This window comes from Leptonychotes weddellii, chromosome 4, assembly GCF_054177405.1.
Source record: "Leptonychotes weddellii isolate Sample4059 chromosome 4, ASM5417740v2, whole genome shotgun sequence".
Classification (NCBI taxonomy): domain Eukaryota; kingdom Metazoa; phylum Chordata; class Mammalia; order Carnivora; family Phocidae; genus Leptonychotes; species Leptonychotes weddellii.
In genome coordinates, this window is record NC_138372.1 from 40,454,841 (window position 1) to 40,475,584 (window position 20,744).

The following is a 20,744-nucleotide window of genomic DNA, read 5'->3' on the forward strand; positions in this document are numbered from 1 at the left end:
ATTTATCTATTTGGTCTGTTTGTAAACAGCTCTCTCTACTGCTTTATAGCAAGAAGCTTTTCTAGACTTCTGTTTTGCTTTTGTTACTTGGAAAATAATTGTTCCAGGTTTTGTAACATTTTTATTATATGGTGACTTTTTAAAATAAAAACAACTTTGTCACGACTCTTGCCTGAGTTTGTCTAGGATGACGCCTTGTTTTTACTAGGCACTTGATAAAAAGCACTTACGTCTGGCTTCGGATAAAATGTCTTCCCTGAGCCCCTACGCCGTTGGGGCCCCCCTCTTTGGTAACTGGTGCCCCTGTGGCATTCTTGACGCTCTCTCCTCCACGTCCACTGCCAAGCTCTGGTTCCCTGTCTTTTTCATCCTCTCCTCCCCACGGCACAGAGTCAGTATTTATGGAATAAGATAAGTTATACGACTGCCCAGTGCTTCTGTAATGAGTCAGCACTATATCCACGATCACGTTTCATGATTGGAAATTATGAACAGTCTCAGGCCAGTTTGCGAAGTGTAATTACCCCATTCAATATGGGACCTCCCGGCCTCTCTGGGGTTGGTGAGTGTAGCTGTCTTAAGCAAGGCCTACCTCTAAGCAGACCATATCATAAATGATAAGGCAATCTGCCTGCAAAGCAAAAATCCCCCCAAATTGTATTTTCTGACAACTTAGCATCATGGAAAGCGTTCAAGAACTGCCTGAAGCGAACAGCCTGAAAGCCATGGGCACCTTGGTGGGCTACGCGGTGCTGGACATGCCCTTTCCCCAAGGGGGCGCGGAATCAGGTGTCGGTTCATTGGATAGCCATACCCTGACCGCTCCAGGCTCGAGAGAGGCCAACGACTTGGGTCTTGCCTACGTTGGCAGGTGGTCACTGCGAGTGGGACAAGAACTGGTGTGGGCCACAGGAGGAAGGTTTGGGGCAGCAAACATGGAGCCACATGCGCACACACAGGACATCAGGAGTGAGACTGAGACCTATGGTCTCACAAGAAGCCCAGCTTGCCCAGGGACCTCATTTCTACTGGGACCACTTGGGAGACCTCAGAGCTATGGGGGAGATGTCTGTAGGCCATCAGCCTGAGCCTGGCATCCTTATCCAAGCTCGGCAAACGAATCCTAAAATGGTCAGGCTATGCAGAAGAACCGCAGAAGGCTTACAAGAGCCATCACCCCTCATTATTAAAGAGGGGCCTGATTCACCTCATCAGCGCCAAGCTCCGAAAGCAACCCCAGAGCCATCTCACACCAGGCCATGGGCCCGGGGCGCCCCTCCCCACACCGAGCAGAAGAAGGTCGGCCAGACTCCAACTCTACATTTTTGAAAAATTTATTTTATACCCTTAGAAGCTAAGAACTCTGCCACTCATGAACCAAATTTAGGATTAAGATTCTCCCCTAGTTTATCTACTTCCTTTTGAAATTTTATAAACAAGATTTTGTACACAAGAGGTAGCAGAGGAAAATTCCAGTCTGCTTGTTCCAAGCTCAAAAGGTAACTGCACACATCTCAATGTTAGCAGGGGGGGTGGGGCAAGACAGGGGAAGTCCGAGGACACGATGCTCTGGGTCCTACCATTTCTTCTAGTTGCCAGTGACCGTGTGAGTACTCCAGGAGAAGTCATGGGCAAGATACCCGCTGGGCTGCTCGTTTGTTTTCCTTCCCAGATGGCTCCGAGGGGCAGGCGTGGCACCCTACGGTGGGCCTCGCAAAGGGAGTGTCTTGAGAACACACAGCATTGAGTTAGTTGTGCAATTCCTACTCGATGTGCAGACCATTTTGAAAGGTTTATAAAAACATCTTCGTCCAAAAAATTGGCAGTAAAAATGACTCTTCCAAGGTAAGCCTGTCGTAATTGTCACTTTGTTGTACATTAAAAAAAAAGTCCTCAGCAGGTTTGTTGTAGACTGCAGCCGCTGGAAATCAAGTGGTTCCTGGCAAAGAGGAAGTGATGGTCATTGCAGCAACAACACAAACAAACTTAACCAGAGCGTATGATACACAACAGTGACGGGTGATCCTGATGGAGCCTTACAGTGAGGACAGCAGGTGCTGGGGGTGGTGGGAGGTGTTGTTTCCATAGGAAATAAGGGACTAGAAGTGGCAATTTCACTCCTGAATTTGGGCTCCTGAGAGTGCAGTTGCCAGTGAGGATATCCCAACACAGACCATCACTGGCATTTCAAGGTCATGTCCTACACAATCGTTTTGTGAGGATGGGGGTGGAGAGCAGGCTGCGGTGGGGGCAGTTAGGAAAACAGTAGGACATGGGAGTATTTATGAACTCAAAATCAATTTTAAAACATCACATTTGAAATTCCAAGAAGAGCAGAACCATGTAAAATTTGCCAACTCCTTCTGACCAATTCTCTGAGGGCGCAGTTCTGCTCTTAAACGCAGGCCCGTCTGCAGTGTCCTTGACAATGGCCATCGCTAGGCTGTGGGGGCTGTAGACACACATACAAACTGTGGTCCGGCTGCACAGTCACTTCAACGTTTAGTAGCGAAGGGGCTGGGGGCTGGAGTGCACAGCAGTGAGAGGTGTCTGTCGTGTGTCCACACAATGCGGAAGCCATCAAAAAGGCACTTTGGGGCTGGCCACGCCTCTTTGACTTGGCAAATCTAACCAACAGGGGCAACCTGGCACTTCCTAAGCTTCCCTACGTGCACGGGGAGTTGGAAACAAGGCAGAACACGTAACTAAAGACAAAATAGGGTTGAAAATGTGTGTAGGAACTCAAAATACAAAATGTACAAAATATATGAAATACACTGGCATATCCCCTTCTCCCCTCTGGAGAAAGGGAAGCTGGTTATCTAATCTGAAATGAGTGGATGGTGGTATACTTGGGAAATACCAACAAAATGGACAGTTGTTCAATTACTTTCTGGTTATTTCTGGGAAAATAAATCTTTGTCTCTTTTCAGTGTTCATTAGTCATGTTGAAGAGAAACAGTCTCAAGTTCCTTCTCCGCATTAAAATTACTACAACTCACAGAGCAGTGCTTCTCAACTCAAATATTTAACTTCATTTACAACCAGTACCAAGGGTTTTAGTAATTATATCTTAAGCAAAAGCAAATGATTGCAGATCACATGATTTAAGACTACAGTTTATTCAATATGTCTCCAAGCATTAAAAAGATGATTCTATGAAGTCAAACTCAATAAAATTATAATTTAAAGTGCTTTTTATTTTGCGGTTTTCAAAATTTGGGGAAAAATTCCGTAACTTCTTTAGTGATTGATGTCAAAGAATGCACCTTGTACTTCTGGAGGACAATTTTTTTTTTTTTATTGCTCTTTTCAACCTCAATTATATCAGAAAAATGCCTTAAAGAGCATAATAAATTTCCCAATTTTTGATCCTGGTAACATTTCATCAAGATCCAACTTTTATGCCCAGGGCTCTCATCCTGACCCGTCTGAAATTCTATACAAATAGGGAGACATATTAAATACAAAGGTCTGTGTAAACGGAGTTCTTTAACTACTATTTTACAATGAAAAGGAATTTTATCACCTATCTTTACATCATTTTAAATTGGATATTTCTATTCAATGTTACTGCAAGATTAAAAATTTGCCCCCCACATATCTAAAGGCAGCTTGCTTTTTTTTTTTAAATATAAAAACCAAAGGGATTTCTTTTGTAGCATCATAGGGAAAGCAACGGCTTTACCCTATTCACTCTTGTATGTTCGTAACAAAAAAAGTCTGCCACCGGCTTTATTTCCTAGAATCTCCACAGAAACGTGAATCCCCGTGCGGACTGCCCCAGGATGGCTGATCCGGGGGCAGGAGTTCTCCCACTGCCAAACAGCTCCTGAACCTTCTCCAGGGGCCAAGAGTGCCTTCTTTAAAAACACACACTCCTCTGGGATCACGGCAGGCCCCCCTAGTCCAAGCTTCGGGCTCTTCTAAAGGGCTCAAGGGTGAGAATCTGATTTCCAAACAGCGCTGAGCACCCGGGGAACTGAGCTGACTCCTCACTGCGCGCTCGGTGTGCCTGTTCCTCTAGGGATCCACGTCGTCAAGGTCACTTCTCAACTCGCCTATCATCATGGGGGACTCTGAACCCTTTGAAAAGAGAAGGAAGTTCACTTCATGCACAGTAAAGTTAGAGAAAAGTTTCTCTGCGCCCACTGACCTGTGTTCGGTAAACGAGTGCATTTAACAACTGAAAGTTTATCAAAGGATAATAAAACAGACATGTAACACCTTATATTCGACGGTTCCCGATTATGCACAACTCTCATTTCCATGTTCTCCCAGTCCCTGAAGGCACCCAGCGACTAGGCAACAGTGCCACAGCGCTCGTGAGAACTCAGGGGGGGCACCGAGACGGGGCAGCTGTGCGCTGGGCACCGCGCCACTCTGCCGGAGACGGCTCTGGGTCACTCCTGAATTCTGCTTCTGTCAGCAGCTGTGGCCTTTGGTTTGCACACTAACAAAGTTCTGAATGCCTGCCGTGTGTCCTGGGGCTGCTGGCGGTGGGGGTGGGGAAGGAACAGGGAGTCTCTGCAAAGTGACACGTAAAGCCCAGTGGGAGACAGACCGGGGGCGGGGGGGGGGGAGGCCCGAGGTGGAAGGAAAAAAAAAGGCATTTGATAAACTACAAGAAGACCATTGGTATCCAGAAGTCAGAAAATGAAGGGGGCGGAGGTAGGCAGGGGCCACATCAAGCAGGACTGTGCTGAAGATTCTGGCCTTTACCCTGACAGCAATGGAGAGCCATCGAGGGTTTAAGCAGACGAAGTAGAGGGAAGCAAGAGCGAGGCAGGGAGTTCTCACAAAGCCCCAAGACACTAAGGTGCTCAGGACAATGGAACAGATGCACGGGTGAGATTTAAATGGTCAACCTGGCAGGACCTGTGAGTGGACTACAGTGTGTCCGGGGCACAGGGTGCTGTTTATGATAAGGACACAGAGGGAGGCCAGCTCCGGTGGGGGCGGGTGGAGGCATGGGGCACGGCGGGTGTGAGGTGTCTTTGAGGAAGAGAGCTGGACTGTCCTGTGTGGCACCTGCAAGAATCAAGGTGGTGAAGACGGAGAACAAACAGCTGGAGGGGTTGGAGGAAGGCTGGGAGAGCGAGGTGCCATGGAAGCCCCGGGAGAGAGTGTTTCCAGAAGGGAGGAGTGGCCACCAGGGTCAGATGCTGCGGAGTGCTCCACTATGATGAGGCCTGAGAAGTGTAGGCTACTTGTCACCCGACCGCTGAGCCAGCCACGGGGCAGGGAGCCAGCCTGGAAGAGGTCGAAGGAAGAGGGAGAGAGAAGAAACTGCAAGTCTGGACCATTCTTTGGAGAAGTCTGGCTGTGAAGAAGGGGAAAGAAGGCAGGGGATAAAAGGGAAGAAGAGTTTTTTTAAAAGGATAAGGGAGAGCGGAGTGTGTCGGAACACTGCGGGAGGTGATGTGCAGAGAGGGAGGGGTCGGTGTGTGTGTGTGTACACGCGTGTGCACGCCCACTGGCACGGGCTGAGTCTGGCAGCTGCAGGAGCTTCTGTCCTACAGCCATTATGTTCTCTGCAAATGAAGCAGGCGAAGAGGTAAGCTGCTGAGCACCACCCCGGGTTAAACTGCATCACGGTGCTGAGCTTCCACGTCCCTTCTGGAAAGTAAGGGTTAACAGGGACCTCACAGGGTGGTTATGAGGATCTGAAAGGTTAAAAAAAAATAGCACAGACCTCACCAACAAGATTCGTTTAACCAGGCCTCTGTGCCAAGCACTGTGGTGGAACTCCAGAGGAGACCACCCTCCCGGCACACGCCTGCTTCACCAGTGAGCGCTCCATACGTACTTCACTCCTTTGCCCGCTAGACTGAGCAGTACTGAAAATGTTCATTTTATTTTTTTTTAGTAAGCTTAAGGGTATCCTTTGACTCCCCTGACAAGTGGGCATTTCAATGGCCCTTCAAGGGTCTGTGTTTCCAGGAAGGCTGGTGAGAGTCAAAGGTGGAGGGGGTGATTTGTGGCAACCCGGCAGAAGGAAGAGAACCTGCTGGGAGGAACGCTGCTGCGGCCTGGCCTTATCAGGCCCAGCTCCAAGGCGACAGCGCTGCCGGCCAGAGCCTCGTGGAAACTCACTCGGCAGCACTGTTCCATCTGGAAGCACACTGCTGGTGAGCCCCGGACAGGGAGCACTAGAGGGCGAGGCTGGTGTCTCCTCTTTTCCTTGATTACGAAAATTCTTTTGGAAAGCTTGAGAGCAGGTGGTGCCCTTGCCCATGAAGACGCGGGCCCCTGCTATACCTGTTGTAAACGCCTCTCTCCGTTCTCATTGGCGGGACTGCTCTCCGACCCGTTACTGCTTCCCGACTGCTCTTTCTCATTCAGCAAAGCTGTGGCATAGGCTAACGTGTCCTGTGAGAGATTGAAACACAAGAGGAAAAGTCGGGGGGTGCGGTGGCAGCAGTGCCACCGAAGAGACAAGCCTTCACTCGACTGCTGGAGGCGGCGGGAGCCTCCCGGTGGCGCCCGCCCGGCAGCCACCAGCGCGCCCCTCAACCTCTGTGATCCACACTGCTTTTCTTCTGGCACATAATTTGCCAACTGCCCAACAACATGCTGTCTTCACAGAAATTCGCCTCTTCTGCCCCCTCTCATTTTTCTTTCTTAAAGATTTTATTTATTTATTTGATGAGAGAGAGAACACAAGCAGGTATTCAGCAGGCAGAGGGAGAAGCAGGCTTCCCCCTGAGCAGGGAGCCCGATGCGGGGCTCGATCCCAGGACCCCGGGATCATGACCTGAGCTGAAGGCAGACGTTTAACCGACTGAGCCACCCAGGCGCCCCAGCCCCCTCTCGTTTTTAACCTACACCTCTTGTCTCGGAGGCTGTGGCTTCTGAGAAACACACAGAAAATCCTACCTGTGGGATTTCAAGCCACGTAAAACCAAAAGAGAAGCCTCACCTGAGCTGAAATTGTTCGCTGAAAGGTTTTTCCAGTCGATGTTTCATTAGAGACATTACTCTGTGGTGTCCAATAATGTTCTGACATCTGAGATGGAAGGTCAAAAACGCCATCAGACACGACAAACGCCCACGTGAGTCCACAATTACTGCCATTAGATATTTGAATATAAAAAGCATCTAACACGGCACACAGATCGACCCAGATCTATCACACCGGCAGGATTTTACGTTCACTCTCGAGTTCAGTGAACCACTAGGTCTCAGATATTCACCCCTGCTCCCTCACCTATGAAGTTCAGACACTGTATCGAGACACGAACTTCATGCGTAGAGCTAGGTATCAACTGGACTGAAAAAAGTTGGAAGTCTGAAAATAACTCTGAGGCCAGTCTCCAAATGAAGAGCTTTTCCCTGACAAGATGTGCTGTTACTGGTCCCCGCGTGACAGCCAGCAAGGCTCAAGCCGCAGTTAGTTACCTTCTTCTGTAGCCACTGCACCGCCCAGCTCCAGTGGTGGGAGTTCTCCTTGAAGTAGTCCTTGGCAGCAGGGCACCTGGGGGGGTTGTAGAAGCCAAATGGTTCCTTGCAAATATACTTGTTTCATCTATACTACCTTTTGATTTCGATACACAGATGCAACTTTCACTGAGGTTCAGTTGTATTTCTACTAAGTTTTTACTTGTTTTGGTTTGGATACACTCCCATGTGTAAACTTCGAGAGGCAGAAAAAGGTAAATGTGTAGTGAAAAGTCTCTTATCTAGAACGACCTCATCCACTCAGTTCTATCACGGTTCAAAGATGGAAACTAAAAAATAAAACAAAACCCCCCCCCACAACACATCATCCATTTAATAAGAGAAATGATTCTTAAAAGAATCAAACTGGCCTTTAAATTTTTGTGATTTGAGTGAGAATGGTATTAGGGGAAAAACAATTTTGAAGTGTGGTCCTGGAGCCCTCTCTCTTTGCATTTTTCCTTGCCCACTTGGAAAGCTATCCTTCACATTCAAAGATAGTATTGACGGCGACACTGTGTGTATAGAATGGAGGGATGGAGGACACGCATCAGACATACCATGCGGCCCCATCAAGATTTGGAAATGCCATTTAGGCAAGTACTTATGCTGTCTCGCTGCCAACACCAAGCCTAGCTAACGCACCCACGATTGTGGCAGGATGGTCTCCATCTGTGTCCACAATGCTATGTCATCTGGACAAGGCACGTTCACGCATTACTTCGACCAGGCTCTCAATGCATCTGAGGACGCTCACATGCAGCAGCTGAGGCTCAACAGATTTCTTACTCTTCTTTTGGCACAAACCCAAGGATGGCAATCCCCATGCTTAAGAGTCAGTAAAAATCTGGAGCAAAATCAGTGATGCTCTAAGGCAGGCTGGGTGGGGACTCAGTGGCAGCCGTGCAGCCCGTCGGAGCTGAGGCGGCAAGCCACGAAGGCCCCTTCTAACACTGAGGACTTTTGCTTTCCATGTGGCTGTCGGCTAATGAATGGACCAAGACATCGTGCTACAGCCGTACAAGGGGGTGGTATTCAGCCTTAAAAAAGGAAGGAAGTTCCGGCACAGGCCAGAACACGGATGAACCCGAGCGCCTCAGCCTAAGTGAAATAAGCCAGGCACAGAAGCACAAATCCTGTACGATTCCACTCAGGGGAGGCACCTGGAGTCGTCAAATTCAGAGAGAAAGTAGAAGGGTGGCTGCTGGGGGGAGCGGGGGCGGGAGTGCAGGGTTGGTGCTGAGTGGGGACTGAGCTTCAATCTGGGAAGATGAAGACGTTCTGGAGACGATGGTGTGACGGCTGCCCAATAAAGTGGAGGAACTTATTAACGCCACTGATGGGGATGCCTGAAGAGGGTTAAAATGACCAATCTGATGTTGCGTGTAGCGTGCCGCCGTTCGACAAAGAGCGAGCCCCTGCCCTGAAGGCCGTGAGCCTGTGATGCACCCTCGCTCCGACTGCAGGCACGGCCCTCACACCGCCCGCGACGTGCGGCTGGCTGGCCGGCCGGCCGGCCTCACAGAGCTGTTGCAGACATTAAATGAGAGAGCACAGTGCCTGGGGTCACGAGTCTAAGCAGCTAAGACATGATTCTGTCTCTTGAGTGACTGTTTTCAAAGTGGGAACCTAGAACCTGACAGAGCTGGTAGTGAAGCTACATGACTGAAAGCTATCTCAAACCAAAGTTCATGAACTCTTGCTGGGAAGGTCCCCGAATCTGCCTTGATTCCTGCCTTTCCCACACAAGGCCTGCTGATTTAGCCTTTTTCTTGGATTCCATAAGATCCTTGGCTCCTCTGACAATCCCCCTTCACAGCTCTTCAAGATCACGTGACTAGGTTTCCGAACCATCCAAGCAAGCATGCCCTGAGTCAGACTCTCTAGGAACTAAACCAAGGGAGACTGGTTTCCCGGTCCTATCTGACTTGTAACTGAAGACACCAGTTCCTCCCTGCATTTTGAGTCGATACTTACTTTTGAGCAAGAGTTACGAGAAATTTGACACACTGGTAGCAGCGACTGCTGTCCACATGGTTGCTGTGGTGCATCAGGGCTGAGTGAAGAGAAGAGGGAATTGTGACAAGAAAGCACGACACGGAAAGTGGGTCCCAGTAACGCCACTTTCTTCTCCTGAACATTCACAACCAACTGGTTTGAGTAGCAGAGAGGGCACTTAACACAAAGCATGGCAGTGCGGCTCAACAGGATCCCCCAAACTGTAATGGGCAGAGACACTGCTTTCAATGGTATTCCAGAAACATATGTGGCGGTGGGAGTTTGGCTTTTGGGAGAACTGAATGAAGCTCAAACTTCCACAGCTGATTATTCACTCAGACCTCCAAACTTTTCCATGCTCCTGACAGAAGAGCGGTTACAACACTTTCAGCTTGATAAATGGACATTTATGATATGTGTTAGGTTCAACAAATGCTTCCTACTCTGTGCTTTGTGGATATAAAAATAAATATCCTTGGTGTGGGCTCTCGAGGAGCGTATGGTCCGGAAGTTCCGGAGAAGCCGGGCGCTACTTGGTGGCCTGCGACGTTGCAGCTACACAACTTTTTAGCTCACATTACTTTGCTGCAATAAGAGGAGGTCTTCGATCTCTTGCCACAGAGCAAAATCTAAAATGACTCAGATTAACTGGAAATACTGGTGGGGTGGTGGGTGTTGGAGAGGACAATTTCTAACCACACTTTTTCTAAGAAACAGCTCATTAAAGGCACGTTAGCCTTCTGAAAAAGAAAACTGCAAAAAGCTTTTATGAGTAGATAAATTTGGGTGCATTAATACCACAGGTGAAAAAATAAAACCAATCCCATTTCATGAGCTTGACAACATCCTGAGCCTGAGGTTTTAGTTTTTCCCTCCCTGATGGCTGCAGAGTGGACTGAAAGATTTCTGGGATCAGAAAGTAGCCTTTAGCTTGCTGAAAAAAGTCACGGCACCCCTGACTCTTAGCCGACCCAGTAACAGGACCCCAAGCTGCACTTTGCTGACTCAAGGGGGAGTGTCCAGCTGGTAAGATCCTCTGGTTTCACGTCTCCTGACCGGAATGCGGAGCCCATGGCCCCAGCAGGCCTCTCCCGGAGCCCTCGCTGACCTGCGCCGGGGCCGAGTGCCGGGGCAGACCGGTCAGGGAGGAGGCCAGCCAGAACAACAGGCTGTCTGTGCATCTGCTACAGACATTTCTCAGGAAGGCCAGGCTACTTGCCTAATAATCCATTTTCTGTCTCAAATACAAATTTGACTCGCTCCACTTGTATGGGATCTTCAATGACCTGTGACAGAAGGAGACAAAGACTGGTAAATGAACGAAGGAACTTGTATGAGGCCACTCAGTGGTGTCTTTTAAAAATGATTCTGTGCAAGAGATTAATTTAGTTCTTAACAAAACCCAATATAAATGAACAACAACATGTCACTGGCTTGTATCTCAACAGTGTCTTAAATTTTATTATTTTAAATACAATGTACTCCCTGATGTAGGGCTCGAACTCATGACCCCAAGATCAAGAGTCACATGTTCTACTGACTGAGCCAGCCAGGCGCTCCTTAAACTTTAAGCTAAAGATGAAAAATTATTAAGTAATAGTTGAAGACGCATTCATTTCTTATCTCTGTGTTCTTACTTGCTACCTCTGTAGTTTTCCATAGGAAGCTACAGTGGGCTACAAGGATGTATATTTCATGATCCCAAGGATAAGTGGTTTAGGGTCTAAACTGTTTACCAAGACCGTGTCGGAGTTATGCTCCGATACAGGCTCTAGCTGCTGCCAGGAGGTTTATGCCACGCCCCGCGGGGCTGAAACTGTGTCCTGCTCATGGCTGGACTTCTAGTGCCTGGCACTGACCTGTGCGCAGGGCAGTAACCTCAGTGGTTTGCTGCTGAGCAAACAATACACAGTCCGACTCCTGAGGAGCAACAATCTTCCGTATTTTGTAAAAGTACAAAAAGGAGGTAAAGGACCAGAGAGATAGGCTTTTTATAAATGCCATCCATGATGTCTGTCCTTGTTCAGAAGTGTTTATTAAATGCCCACTCTGTGCCCAGGCCTATGTTAAGTCTTAGGGAACTAAAGGGAACCTGGTCTCTCCCTCTCTTTAGTGAGCCCTGGGCTGGGCGCTCATGGGCTCATACCCAGTCACCAAAGTCTACGGTTTCTCTTTCCCAAACACATGGAGACCACACCTATGTGGTCTTCCAATTCCAACCTGGCTTCCTTCTTCAGTCAGTCCTTCAAAACAAGTACCAGCGGAACCTTTCTAACCTAAATCAAATCACGTCACTCTCCTGTTAAGGCCTGCCCATAGTGCCCATCGGTGACGGCAGAGGTTGCAACTGAAACACCTACAGAGGCCAGGATGACAAGAAACAGACAAAGTGGGCTAGGTACTATGATATGAGGCAGCGAGGACAGAGGGCGACTGGGTAGCACATGCCTCATCAGAGGGGGGCGAGCTGACTGCTCTAGGGGATGGGGGCAGGCGGGAAACGGGGCCAATTCATCACACTACCTGCTTTCTCAGGATAGGCCAGAAGCCAGAAATCACAAAACAGAACAACTTTGGGTCAAATAAAATAGGCATATAGGCAGAACCTGGCCACCTGTGTGCAACCAAGGGCCTACGGGAAAAAGCCCACATGCTCTGGGTACCGGCAGCCTTTCATGATCTGGTCTGGGCTTTTCTCCCCAAGCCCTCATCAGTTCCCTCTTCTGGTCATGCCACTTACTTACAGTCCCTGCACACCAGCTCTGGTGGCCAGCATGGGTTCTGGGGCCAGCTGCCTGGCTCAAATCCTGGTTCTGTCACTTTAACTCGAGGGTGGCCTTGGGCAAATCCCTCTTCACTCAGCATGTCACTGCTTACAACTGAACTCTGCCCTGCTTTTCATACTTCTGAAACTGGGACACATCCTACCGTCAATTACATTCCAGTTTCATGGCTTGTAAGCAGTATTTTTAGTAGCCCACATAGAGAGCCAATGGTGTCTTAGATTTGAACGAACTGTAGAGCCAGCAATTTACCTCTGACGGTTATCACGAGGTTTAAAGGAGACAATGTCTGTGTGCAGCACGGTCCCCCACGCAAGGTGAGGCCGTCCACGCTCCCTGGCTCTCTGCACTGTCCCTCCTGGATTGTCCAGCTCCCTCCCTGGTCTCCTACCACTCGCCTCTCAGCCAGTAATGACAAAAACCTGACTCCTACAGAGGACTCATAAGTGCAGACCAAGTGAGTGCAAAACGATACAAAGGCACACACTTCTCTGTTTATAAACATGTGCTGACTAGTAAACTTAATCAACAGCACAAGGGGATCAGAACATCTTTCACTTACCAGTATCTCATGAAGCAGTTGGAACGTATTCTTTAACTCATGGGGTGGAGCTGTTTCTAGTTGGTTCTGAAATATTTTTCAAAAGCATAAAGGTTCCAGTGAGTCTTCAGTGGAAAGCCCGTCCGAGCGGCCAGCAACAGGGCTGGCCTCAAGCTCTACTTCTACTGCTATCACTTGCCCTCGCTGGGCCTCAGTTTGCCCGAATGCTAAACCTGGGGCTAATGCAGTCTCCATGGACTACAGCACTGCCACGCTGTCCCACTCGACTGTGACATTAGGGAGGAGAGAGGAAGAAAGGCAGAAAGGAAAGGAGAGAATTTTAAGTGAACAGGCCCAAATTTCTGTTTCTGTTTCCTTCATACACATCCTGTTCTGTTTTCCAGGATATGTGCTCCGGGGTAAGTACGCTATGAGGGACGTACGTAAGAAAAGTCAGCTTATGATGCAGAAAACTCTGCCACGAGTTCCTTTTTGCTAAGGAAGGTGTGAGGGTTCGTAAGAGTCACACTGCTGTGCACCTGCAGCCTCGTGCGTGTGTACTGCGGGGGAGGACACAGCGTTACAACCCCGCCCTTCCGAGGCGCCAGGGCCGCCGTGTCTTTACCCTCTGTGAGGTCAAGTCATACCTCCCGCCACTTTATAGACGAGGAGATCGCCTGAGGTCATATAACGAGTGAAGGGTCAGAAGGAAAACTCAATCACCTCTGATACGGGGCTGCACGGAAAGAGGCTGAAGGCAAACACATTTTCCTAAGAGCCTGAACACACAGTCCCCTGATCAGCTGCTGCCTGTCCGCACTACCTCTGTTACTATTACAAACCCCGGGGCAGGCACGAAGCGTGGCAGAGATCCCGTGGGCAGGGACGACTATAAGCAGTGCACATTCACAGAGAGACCTGCAAGGACACGTATCCAGGTGACAGTACTGATCCCTGGGGAAGGGCGGACAGGGGACAAGGTTGGTTGGTGGCGGTTCAAGTGGACTTTGGCCTTATTTGTAGGTTTTAATTTTCCACAAAAAAAAATGCAGACAGGTATTATCCATGTAATTCAACATTAAAGATGAAAAATAAAACCTAATAAAAATATGTGCAGACTTGCCCCGCATCGGGCTCCTTGCTCAGCAGGGAAGCCTGCTTCTCCCTCTCCCACTCCACCTGCTTGCGTTCCCTCTCTCGCTCTCTCTCTCTCTCTCAAAAAATAAATAAAAATCTTAAAAAAAAAAAAAAATACGTGCAGACTTAAAGGTTTTTCTGGTAATCCCCAGAAAGGCAGTGAACAACTTGGTTCAGAGCACAGCCCTGGAGCCAGACCGCCAACGCTCAGATTCCCACTCTGCCACTTACTAGTTGTGTGACACGGGGCGAGAGGCACTTACTCTGTGCCTCAGTTTCCTCAACTGTAAAATGGTGACGATAACAGGACTGAAATTGGAAAACCGTTTTACATAATAATGGTCACCACAGCGTATCATTAACTATGAAATATATTCTAAATAGTTAAAAATTGAGCCCAGTACAAACGTGCCTCGCTAGGAAGGGAATGGCTAAGTAAATTACGGTACACAAGAAGATGACATATCCTCAGAGACAACTTAATGATACGGGGAAACACTTCTAATGTCAAGTGAAAAAAAAAGACACAGAATAACAAAGACAGTAAAATTCCAGTCATGTTAAAATACACGCAGAGAAAATAAAGGGAGACCTGGGAGAATGTTCATGGTGATTATCAATGAATGGTGAGACTCTGAGTTCTTTTTATTCTGTATTTTTTTAAAAATGAGCCTGTACTATTTTTATGATCAGGAAAAGCAACCGAGGTTATTAAAAGAAGCCTATTGCCTGGAAGTAGAGGAATACTTCCTGGAGTCTCCGTGGCAGGCTCTCAGCCCTCGCCAGGCCTCACTGAGGCCCTACCTTAATGAAATGCAGCACGGTGAAGGAGAGATGCTCATTACAGAAACAGCAGTACACCACCATCTCGATGAGCGCCAGGAGCGAGCCCGTCAGCTCTCGCAAGGCAAACATTACCTGGTGCGGGAGCATAAAAGGAGTCAAGTTTTCTTAGGTCACAGTTAACTGTCGATACGTTGTTTCTGATTTTAACGGAAATGTACTCAGACTTAAGATCTTCAACATCCCCTCAAAATAGGCTTTCTTTAGAACTGCTACGGGACTAAGTCTGTCTGAACAAAATCTGCAAATGTGCACCTTTTTTTCCCGGGAGTCACTTTCATCAGATTTTCAAAGGGAAATGCGCCAAATGTATGCCCCCAGCACTAAATTAAAAGAATCACTGACAGATCCCCAAAGTAAACAATGTTAAGCTAAAAAAAACTTAAAAAAAAAAAAAAAAGAGATACATAGCACAGCACTATTGACATGATTAAAAAACCAGTGTGACACACGGCTCATGGGTTTATACATGTAAATCAAGTTTTGGAAGAGGAACTGGAGGATTAAGTTCTCAAGAGGAGGTAGCTCTGGGCAGAAGGGGAAGGGGCCCAGGCTGGAGATGGGCCGCACAGTGTGTGGTGCAACGGGGGCCGTGAGCAGCCCACTCCCACACTCCTGCGGTTTATAAAACACGTGTGCTCCAGAGTTGTGGTATTTCAGGACCAGAGACACATACAAAAGATGGGGAACAAAATCCTCTGAGAATAAACTGAGCATCTGTGATTGCTGAAGAGTTGTTCACCTCCTCCTGAGACCTGGAGGGGAAATTAGCTGGGCTGGACCTGGAAGTCCGATCCCTGGTTGCAGAGAGGACTAATAAAAATTCTCTTCAGCTGCTCATTTCTTTCTGACATATACCCAGGAAGCAATATTAATTTGAAAGAACCATTTCTTCTCTTAACATCACAGTGACACATGGAATATTACAAAAGGCATTTTTTCTCACGTAGACAATGACAAGAAGAAAAAGAAAAAGGCTCCAGAAGACCAAGTACATACCTCTAACAGGTAAGGCTTTCCTTCAGACAGGAACAACAAGGCTTCTACTTCCTCATGGAGGGGCAGGAGAGGGCTGGAGGGGGCGACACTAATGGGTGGCCGTTGTTTAAACATACCAGGAGCTTTAGGAGACCAAAGAAACCAAGCCTGTTTCAGTTGATGTTACTTCATGAGAGAGACACCTACAAGGTGAAGCGGTTCTCTAGAGATTCACACATGAGATGGCTCGGTACTTAGAGCCTGTTCCCTCACGGCCTAGCGGGGAAGCCAGGCTCGCAGACAGGAGAAAACATGGACCTGTTTCTCGCAGTGTGTGCCTAAGTTGTCGGGGCGACTGTTTAGATCTCCCAAGACAATCTTTCAAAGAAGTACAAATATAAATAGTGTATGACAGAAAATGCCCAAATGCCTCTGAGGAGACGCCGGACAAGATACGTGTTGCTCCAACAACTGCCCTCAAACACTGGCCACCACCACCACCTACGCTAAGCAGAACTGACCAACAGGGAGGGGGTGAGTCACCCCACGTGCTAGAAAACAAGCACCCGCACTCTTTCTTTTACAAACCCGTCTGCACTCCCGAGTTAGGTAGGCAGCCTTGTCTTTTCAGGTGCGTGAATCGGAGTGAAGGAAGCATCCTGCCTCACAGCCACTGAGCGCTCCCCAGAGCACAGCGATGCTCTGTGCTTTCCAGCAGATCTTCCTGGTCACACCGCACGAATGCCTACCACAGCTGCTGCTGGTCAGAGGCACGCCTCACACCCTGCGCCCTACGCTGCTTCCCGGCTGAGGCCTGTGCAGGCTACGAGCCTGGCCGCGCTCTGGCTTCCCATGCCTCACAAGCTTGCGGAGGGGATTAAACACATAGCCCAGAGCTCCATGGAGACACAGCACACAGAAAACCCTGGATACTTTTCAGCTGCTTTGTTGTATTATTATTATTATCATTGCCGTTGGTGCTGTCCTGACACGGCCTAGGAACAGTATAAAAACGTGCTACGCACGTAGATTAGAACACTGGGTAAGCACGGAGGCAACATGTGTCTCAGCTGCACGAAATGAGGACTGAGCTACTGGCTTTGGGGGACAGAACAGGAAAGGTACCAAATACATCTTACATTCAAACACATTTCAACGACATAAGCTATATCTGAATCCTCTTTAGCTCTACAAAGTACTTTAACATTTTATCTGATTAATTCTCATTACACCTGGGGAATTATGTTTTTAGTATTTCCATTTTGGCCTGAGGATCAGAAAGGTCAGGTGGCTTGGTCAAGTTCACAATGCTAGGAGACTCCAACCCACACTTGGCTATTTTCCCCACTAGATTAGCTGTGCCAATTATGGTGATGAATGAACTCTGAATTAGCCTCTAATCCCAGAGTTTTTTTTAATACCTGTATACCCCATCCCATCAAATAAATGATTTGACTTTCTCTTGTGACGAACTAATAAAATAGAGTGAAATTTAACATGCATTAAAACAAAAAATTTTAAAGTGTTCCTCAAATATCAAACAGCCAAATGGGAATTAATATTCATTTAACTGCTAACATTATTAGTCTCCATGCATTATCGACAAATTCACTCTCTCATTCTTCTGCTGGATTAAAGATATGTGAAAGCTCACCAACGTTCCTTTGGGACGAGACATCTGAATGCAAAACCAGTAATGCCACCGTATTATGAAGATTCCCAAATTCTCGTGCTTGTGCTGAACTCCACCGACGTATCTGTCGACAGAGAAGATAGACTGGATGTTAGTGTTTTGGTTTAGAAATGATATGAAAAGGAAGGGAAAGGATGGGCTGGCTCATGCCATTTTGAGCCATGAGTCTTTCTCAATGTCTGATAGTAGAAGAGATCAAAGTAGAAGGAAGTCATGGGTTTTAAGTTAGCTGAAGATGCTTTTTTCTTATAGACACATTAACTTGTGTTCTAAAATCATTCCATTTCTCTATTCAAGTTAGGTACTGAATGCTTCTGATGTGCTGGGTAACTTTCCTGTACCCCAGTACAATGGGGAAAACCCGGGAGGCTGGGGAGCTGGTGGCCGGGCCCTCCTGTGCTATTCACCGTGCTAGGTGGATATGGGCAAGCTCTTTACCGTAATTGCACCCGACCTCTCCATGCGACGGCAGAGACGACCTACCTGCCCACTTTGTGGTTCCAATGAAACATGAAAAGTGAAAATGTTTCCACATTATGTGTGCTCCACAAAGGTAAAACAATATGGATTATGTAACACTATTAATTACATTCAATCTTATTTAAATTACAGTCAACGTCCATCAACTGCCAGCGTCACCGGAGTCCCAGAAAGGAAGAGCGCGCAGTGAACAAAGACACCGTGAATTGCAACGCCCCGCCAACACACAGAGCGTGCTGTGCTGACAGTACTTGGGAGTGCTGGGCACGAGAGGCGCTGCGTAAGCAGCGCTTACCATCAGTGCACGGTCACATTTTTCACATTTAAATCTGTCAAACAGAGGACATACGGTGATGGGAGAAACACGCCAGCACAGAAACGCCAAGCAGGAGAGCCATTGTGGGATCTAGCTAGCCCCACTGCCACAGACAACTTCCCTCTCGCTCTATGTGGACATCATGAGGCCACACTGCTCTGCCTCGCGGCCGCGTCCTCCCCCACTACGAGTTCCCCCACACCAGCAACCTCCGCCGGTACGGCCTTGCCCGCTGTCCCTGAGGGCACGTGGAGGCCCCGGTGCCTCTGTTTCCTGAAGGCTTCTGCAACCCCCTAGTCAGAGCCCATCTTTCCTCCTAGGACACTTTTGGACTGATAGTCTCGTTAGTCATTTCCATGGTGTCATCAGACCAAACTCTGCCAGGAGGCTGTAAAAACAATCGAAGTCCAAAGAACTTTAAAAGCTATGTAGTACCAGCACCTGGACTCTTATGAGATGAAATATGTTCATCGCCACAAAGAGAGAAACCATGAGGCAGCAAAACCATGGCCATCGCACGGGGCCATAAAGCAGCGGGCGTTACCTGGTTGTTTTGCCGGTTGGCCCCGAGGAGAAAGCTGGTCATGTGTCTCAGAGCGGAGTGCCTCAGAAGAAGATCCCCGGCCCGGATACCTTGCTGTCACAAGATACGGACAATGACAAGTTACAGGTCTCTCCAGACAAAAATTTGTATTAAGAGCACAGTTAACTGGGAAGTTGTCAGCGGTCAGTAAGTTTTTAAATGCTGTAATTTACATACAGAAAGCACCTGTTAGAACTCTGGGGTTTCAACAACCTCACACTGCTCCACAGTGGCTGCTCCACAGGCCCCGAGGCCCTGGTTCTATTGCAGCCTCCCGCTGCTTTCAGTACCTACATCTGCTGTATCAGAATTCTGGCAAGCAACAGAGCCCACAAATGCAAATTCTTAAGAGACCCTCATAAAACCTTATCTTTTTTTTTTTTTTTTAAGATTTTATTTATTTATTTGAGAGAGAGAGTGAGAGAGACAGAGAGCACGAGAGGGAAGAGGGTCAGAAGGAGAAGCAGACCCCCCGCTGAGCAGGGAGCCCGATGTGGGACTTGATCCCAGGACTCCAGGATCGTGACCTGAGCCGAAGGCAGTCGCTTAACCAACTGAGCCACCCAGGCGCCCAAAACCTTATCTTTAAATCCAGTATTGACCAGTACAAATTTTTTCCATGTATAAAAAATTCCTTTAGACTAGAAATCTGCTGTATTAGGAAAAGATACTAGAAAAAAAATCACTTACCTTTTGTACAAAAGTGTTGAATAGGAAAAAGTACTGAGCACAGTTTTTACAGTTTTCTGGGACATCTTTATCCAACAGAGCAAGCAGTACCTCCAGTAACTGATGAAGGCTCTTTAACTGGTTAGAAGAAAGATGAAACCACGTAAAGAAAAAGAATGTAAGACCGACATTTGTTAATCTGAAGTAAATCACCGTAAGAACAAAAGTCAAGTCTGATCGATACAATCCAGTCTCAGATTCAGATGGATTTATGCTTTGGAGAGCAAAAACAGAATCATCACTTTATGTTCCAGGGAAAGACTGGTACTGTAGAAACCGTTAAGAGGAAAGCCTAGTCTTGTTTTCTAGATTTCAGACTCAAGGGCAGGACTCCATGGCTAATGGTCACATTTTCTGCAGAGCCAATTTCTTTCTGTGTCTTAAAAGAAAGCAGGGGGTTTAGAGGAAACACTTCTGAATCCCTCCCTCCACTATGCTACGTCTTCACATAATCACAGATGCAAAGAATAAAAACACAGACACAGGCATAGGGGCCAGAAATCAAGCCAATGGAGCAAATGGAGAGCAACAGCCTGACAGAATGACAACGGCAATATCAACTCAACCGTGAACTTACTTGAAAGCCCGCTGACGCCTCATGGAAAGCTTTGAAAAACATTTTATTTGTTTAGAAACCATTTTGGTTATCACATTGCTTCTTCTTTCCCTCCCACCCTGGTTTTGGACAAGTCCCTGGAAATGCATCTGTGACTGGAGAATTAAGACCAGCTTACTACTCTTGTTAGTTCATCTCCCCTGAAGATGGTGTTCACAGGCTTCTGAAATATTCCCATCCGTCCTGTCACACTCATTATAAATACAGTAAGACCCACATTTATATAGCACCTCATTTTCAAAGTACTTTACAATATAAAGTGGGGGGCCAGAGGCACCATTTCCATGATGGGGGGGAAACAGACATAAAATACATCAGCTGGATAGCGGATAGAATTCACTGAGGCAATGGCTCGCATGCTTATGTCCTCCACCACTCCCTTCCCTTCCTACCACCTGTGCTCCTGCCTCTAGAGGTTGGTGGACTACTGTGCCATAGCCTGACCCCATCTGTAGGGAGACTGCACTAATTCTGCTTTTATCCTCTGTCTGGGTTGGCACATGGGAGGAAGGAGGACAGTAAGAGGCCCTTATGTTAAATATCTTAGAATAGCTCCACGGGGATATTTCAGAGCAATGGTATCCAAACTGTCCTAAGTGGCTCCCAA

At 47.7% G+C, this 20,744-nt stretch overlaps 1 protein-coding gene across 3 annotated transcripts in view; it reads right to left on the minus strand.

Annotated features, from left to right (window-relative positions):
• Nucleotides 1-1,318: 1,318 nt before the first annotated feature.
• The window catches only part of USP24 (ubiquitin specific peptidase 24), a 134,320-nt gene continuing 114,894 nt past the window's right edge, over nucleotides 1,319-20,744 (minus strand). For all 3 annotated transcript variants that reach the window (XM_081818485.1, XM_081818483.1, XM_081818486.1), the window contains 12 exons: nucleotides 19,483-19,599; nucleotides 18,754-18,846; nucleotides 17,375-17,477; nucleotides 15,742-15,863; nucleotides 14,704-14,817; nucleotides 12,784-12,849; nucleotides 10,658-10,724; nucleotides 9,418-9,496; nucleotides 7,402-7,477; nucleotides 6,923-7,009; nucleotides 6,262-6,372; nucleotides 1,319-4,086 (listed from right to left, as the gene is read on the minus strand). In XM_081818485.1, the coding sequence (XP_081674611.1) occupies nucleotides 4,024-4,086; nucleotides 6,262-6,372; nucleotides 6,923-7,009; nucleotides 7,402-7,477; nucleotides 9,418-9,496; nucleotides 10,658-10,724; nucleotides 12,784-12,849; nucleotides 14,704-14,817; nucleotides 15,742-15,863; nucleotides 17,375-17,477; nucleotides 18,754-18,846; nucleotides 19,483-19,599 (1,098 nt within the window). In that variant the 3' untranslated portion in view covers nucleotides 1,319-4,023. The remainder of the gene's footprint in view (nucleotides 4,087-6,261; nucleotides 6,373-6,922; nucleotides 7,010-7,401; nucleotides 7,478-9,417; nucleotides 9,497-10,657; nucleotides 10,725-12,783; nucleotides 12,850-14,703; nucleotides 14,818-15,741; nucleotides 15,864-17,374; nucleotides 17,478-18,753; nucleotides 18,847-19,482; nucleotides 19,600-20,744) is intronic.